The sequence below is a fragment of the Phoxinus phoxinus genome (genome assembly GCF_949152265.1).
Source record: "Phoxinus phoxinus genome assembly, chromosome: 9".
Classification (NCBI taxonomy): domain Eukaryota; kingdom Metazoa; phylum Chordata; class Actinopteri; order Cypriniformes; family Leuciscidae; genus Phoxinus; species Phoxinus phoxinus.
The window spans coordinates 31,743,175-31,748,533 of NC_136884.1; the positions used below are offsets into that span (position 1 = coordinate 31,743,175).

Below are 5,359 nucleotides of genomic sequence, written 5' to 3' on the forward strand. Positions count from 1 at the left end.
GAGACTTATATATTTTTAATGATGTATAGTTTGTCAAGGTAATAACATTAAATCTGATAGTAACTTTGAACTATTTAAAAAAAAAAACGCTTCAGAGCGTCCTCGCTCTGGTGAAGGTTAACAGGTTAAACTCTAACTACATTTAGTTAACATTAACTATTAATAAACTGGACTTCTACAGCATTTATTAATCTTTGTTAATGTTATTTTCATAATAGCCTTATTAAACTCAAAAGTTGTTAACATTAGTTAGCCTAATGCACTGTGAATAACATGAATATACAAAGGATGAACAATGAACTGTATTTTTATGAACTAAGATTAACAAAGATTAATAAATAATACAGTAAAAAGATAGTTAATGAGCTAAATTATTGGTATTGTTATTAAGTTAAAAGTGAATATTGTTCTTTATTTTTGCTGGTGCCCTGCCAGGAACCTCCAGCCCCCACAGCAAACCGAACCGAACCGAGGCTCCAAAACCGTGATATGAACCGAACCGTGGCATTGGTGTATCGTTACACCCCTAATATATATATATATATATATATATATATATATATATATATATATATACATATATATATATGTATGTGTGTGTGTGTGTGTATTTTACACATTTTAAAAAGCTATTTTAACCAGAACAAATCTAAAACGTATTCCCAAAATCGTGCAGCCCTAGTTTTTCTTGATATCAGCATGTTCACAGCAAAGTGAAAAATCAAAAACCTTGGAAATGACAGGTATGCACTATGTTTCAGGAATGGCACAAATGTGTGTGACTGGTTAAGTCTCTGTCTTTAGTTCAGTGTGTTAAATAATGTGCTTTTTTTGCCATTTGTTGTGTATCTTTGGATTGTTGTGTTGTAAATAAATCCAAACAATCAAAAAGCCATTCTTTTTAAAATCTCCTCATTCTTTGTTCACAGTTCCTCATAGGCCCTGAGAGCTCCTAATAGGGCCATTATGGGAGGCTCTTTGTCTCTCTCAGGTGTGAAACACTCAATAGTCATGGATGGTTTACGCCTACTCGCATAAAGCTTTCTTACACAAGACATGTCTTACAAATTTTAAATCAATATATTGTCTTATCTGAACGAGTATTCAGGGTAATTTTCACATAGTTTTGGAGCAAATATTCTAGGCTACGTGATACAATTTTCAAAAGTCTTGCGTGGAAATAATCAGTTTGGGTTTCATAACCTTATTTCAGTTGCTTTTGTTTTTGTCATTTTCACAAACCACGCATAAATTATATTATCTCAAAACTACAAACTTTTACATACATGCTGCTGATATATTATTGTAGCAGAGTTTGTGCTGAATGCAGTGTAATAAGACTTTAGCCATGAAAATGTCACAAGTAACAGAAATAAGCACAAATGTCAGAGCATGTCAGAACACCTCCAGGACCCAGAAAACACCTCAGACCCCAGAGGGTTAATGCTGTGAAATTTTGTGGTGCCTTTGAACTTGCTTTGCGTGGTCACGATGAGAGTGACGCATCAGAAAACCCTGGCATTTTCCTGGGTCTAATTGATTTTATGGCCTCAATTGACCGTGAGTTGGAGGTGCACCTGGAGAACGCCACTGTTTTTTAAAAGGCACTTCGAAGACCGTGCAAAATGAACTGTTAGACTGCATGTTGTCAGTTCTCAGAGACCGCATTCTGGAAGAGGTGAAACAGTCGGACTATATTGCCATTCAGGCAGACGAGACAACCGACATCTGCACTCATTGTCAGCTTGTGCTTGTGCAACGGTACATAGATGGCCACAACAACATTCAAGAATGCTTTTTTGAGTTTATCGCACTTCCAAATGCGACCGCTGATCAGTGTTGGGCAAGTTACTTTTAAAAAGTAATTAGTTACAGTTACTAGTTACTTCTTCCAAAAAAGTAACTAAATTAGTTACTTAGTTACAAATTTTAAAAGTAACTAGTTACTTAAGAAAGTAACTATTGTGTTACTTTCAAGTTAAATTAAATTTTAAATGCTCAAATGTGACCCCACCTCCACCCCTCTTTAACGGAACTTAAAATACATGTGCATGTTCAATTATTTATGATAAATCTGAATATTATAATAAAATGGACACTTTTGGATACTTTTGGATTATTTGGGCTCGTCGCCATACCTGTCTCTCGTTGACTGACTGGCTTGTGTTGTTCCTTGTGTGTCCTGTCCTGTCCGACTATGCGTTATGATGGGTCGTTCGCAATTTATGAGCGTTAGTGATGATGGGTCGTTCGCGAACGAGTCGATCCATCATCACTAACGCTCATTCGCGAACGACCCATCATCACTAACGCTAAGAGCCGGCTCTTTTAGGTGAACGTCGGGAGCTGGCTCGCATATCTAAAGAGCAGATTCTTACAAATTTAACCTATAGAAATTATTCGAGACAGAGGAGACTTTGATGCCATATCGAAGAGAGAGGCCGGTGTCACAGTGTTGGTTTGTGTTCCCTGGGTGTCCACTAGAGATCCTCTTCCCCACGGTGTCATCCACATTATGAACTGCATTCCCCACAATCCTTGTCTGTACCCATCACTGTATCATTGCACTCAGCTGTTCCCCATCATCATTGCACTCAGCTGTTCCCCATCATCATTGCACTCAGCTGTTCCCCATCATCATTGCACTCAGCTGTTCCCCATCATCATTGCACTCAGCTGTTCCCCATCATCATTGCACTCAGCTGTTCCCCATCATCATTGCACTCAGCTGTTCCCCATCATCATTGTTAGTTCTGTGTTATATATATACCCTGCCTGTTTAGTGTTTGTTACGGAGTCCTTGTCTATTATCACGCCACTTCTGTTCCCTGTTTGTGTTCTTGTTTTTGCATTGGATTTATGATGACGACTTATTGCCTGGCCTGGATTTCTGCTTACGGATTTCCCCAATAAAAGTACTGTGCTTGGATCTTCCCTGTCTCCTTGAGTGTGGATCGTGACAGCCATGGGTTGTATGAGAATGTTGGAAGATGAGGTTTTCTGTTTCATCCTGGCGTTATTCCACAAAATCATGCCACATGTAGACCTGCTGTTTAACCATCTGCAGAAGAGGAACATAGACTCTGTCTTCATCGCAGGGATCACCCAGAGGTTCACTCACAGCATACAGGCTATCAGGTAGGCTATGATTTTGCATATTGGCTAAAAACATGCTTATGTAGCCTAAACAATAAAAACATAAATCCACATGGCTGAGCACAATAGAACCTATCATAAATATTACAATTTCGCTACCATGTTAGACTAGTGAATTTATTTGTGATGAATCTAGATAACATTGACTAGGCCCAACACAACAATAGCACATATTTTAATACAGTTTTATTAAAATTATTTTTATATATCCAGCAAGTTGGTTTCTGATACAGTAATTTCAGGGTGGACAGTGACTTGTGAAACTTATTTTGAATCAGGAACTCCGTTCCTTCTCTGGTTGAGGATGAGGAGTATAGGGGACCTGTAGAGGAACCACCCCCGAAGAAACGGAGGGCAATAGGAGAAGAAACGCAACAGCATCTGGCAATAGAGGTAAGCAGTAACAGAAATGATATTTCTGTATTCTATTAGCCTATATGTAATTGTGTTTGTGTGCACATTTTTGTATTCTGAATTGTCATTATTAGACATATCTATCTACTGGTGAATGCAGAAATTATATGATTTTTTTTTCACATTTGTGCTTTTATTAATTATTGTTATATATATATATATATAGAGAGAGAGAGAGAGAGAGAGAGAGAGAGAATAAAGCTTTTTTAATTGAGAGAGCGTGTGTGTGTGTGACACTAGTGTCTGTATTATAATTAATAAAACTTACTTTCTCATAACAAAATTGTAACTGCTATGAATATGCTGATTTTATTGTATTGTTGAACTGAGAAATGTGAAAATTTAATGTTTTCTGTGCTTACTTTTCCACAATTATGTATAATTTCATAGGTATGTGGTACCACTATGAGCCATGCCAAGGAGAGGTTTTCTTTCACCAAGCATCTCATTAGTGCCACTCTTGCAAGGAGACTTGTTCCCACAACACATGTTGGACAAAGCCAGACTTAAAACAGAACTGTCCCTGATCTAAGAAAATGAGGACTTCCAGGATTGCAGTGGTGCACTGGCTCTCTTTCAGGTTGTAATGGAAAATAACCTTCAAGACACATTCACTGAAACTGTATGTCTTCTCAAGATCGTCATCACCCCACCAATGACAACAGCAGAATCAGAGAGGTCCTTCTCTACTTTAAAGAGGATCAAAACATTCCTTAGGAACACTATGGCACAAGATCGCCTCAACGCTCTGGCTATGCTCTCTATAGAGAAGAAACTCACACGAGAAGTTCCAGATTTCAACACAAGGGTCATTGAGAGATTTGCCACTCAGAAAGATAGACGAGCAAAGTTCTTGTACAAATAAGAGTTCTCCATCCCCTTCACTGTCAACTGGGAGAAACGGGGTTTTAGGTTCTCTCTTGTTGATTCTGAGGATTCTGATTGGCTTGCATGGCTTTATCCTTCTCCCTACACTGCCGCCCATAGGTTTGGCATAGTTATGATGGCGCTCAATGGCGTATTTATGCAGGTTGTGTGCACAATGTTATTATTGAAAATGAAGGGGGGGAAATATTCGTTTCTCTAAAAACCCGGCTATGCGTAAATGTGGCCTCACTCAACCCCCCACCACACCCCACCCCCCGCATTCACTCCATTTACCTCTCTCATACACAAATCTAACTGTCACAGACACCATATCTTAGTCTCTCTATTCTTTACTCTCTCTCTCTCTCTCTCTCTCTCTCTCTCTCACACACACACACACACACACACACAAACACACACTCACCCTCCATCTATCTCTCCAACTCACTTACTTTGAAACACACACACACACACACACTCGCTGTCATTCTCTTACTCACTCAGTCTCTCTCTCACACACACACGCTGTCATTCTCTTACTCACTCAGTCTCTCTCACACACACACACACACACACACACTCACACTCACACACACACACACCCTCCATCTATCTATCTCAACTCACTCACTTTGAAGCACACACATACACACACACGCTGTCATTCTCTTACTCACTCAATTTCTCTCTCTCACACACACACGCTGTCATTCTCTTACTCACTAAGTCTCTCTCTCTCTCACACACACACACACGCTGTCATTCTCTTACTCAATTTCTCTCTCTCTCACACACACACACACGCTGTCATTCTCTTACTCACTCAGTCTCTCTCTCTCACACACACACGCCCTCAGTCTCTCTCTCTCTCTCTCTCTCTCTCTCTCTCTCTCTCTCTCTCACACACACACACACTCACCCT

At 39.4% G+C, this 5,359-nt stretch overlaps 1 protein-coding gene across 1 annotated transcript; it reads left to right on the plus strand.

Moving 5' to 3' along the window:
• Positions 1 to 2,962: 2,962 nt before the first annotated feature.
• On the plus strand, positions 2,963 to 4,087 carry LOC307004687 (uncharacterized protein). Its single transcript, XM_079624085.1, has 3 exons — positions 2,963 to 3,138; positions 3,435 to 3,549; positions 3,961 to 4,087. The coding sequence occupies exons 1-3, from the start codon at positions 2,966 to 2,968 to the stop codon at positions 4,078 to 4,080; spliced, it is 408 nt and encodes a 135-aa protein (XP_079480211.1). The 5' UTR covers positions 2,963 to 2,965; the 3' UTR covers positions 4,081 to 4,087.
• The last annotated feature ends 1,272 nt before the right edge of the window (positions 4,088 to 5,359 follow it).

What these genes read in the sequence shown, in the direction of transcription:
- LOC307004687 (XM_079624085.1), top strand. Translation starts at nt 2,966, where the DNA reads ATGGGTTGTATGAGAATGTTGGAAGATGAGGTTTTCTGTTTCATCCTG. An exon ending in CACAGCATACAGGCTATCAG is followed by an intron (nt 3,139 to 3,434) that starts GTAGGCTATGAT and finishes ATTTTGAATCAG; the next exon opens with GAACTCCGTTCCTTCTCTGG. An exon ending in AACAGCATCTGGCAATAGAG is followed by an intron (nt 3,550 to 3,960) that starts GTAAGCAGTAAC and finishes ATAATTTCATAG; the next exon opens with GTATGTGGTACCACTATGAG.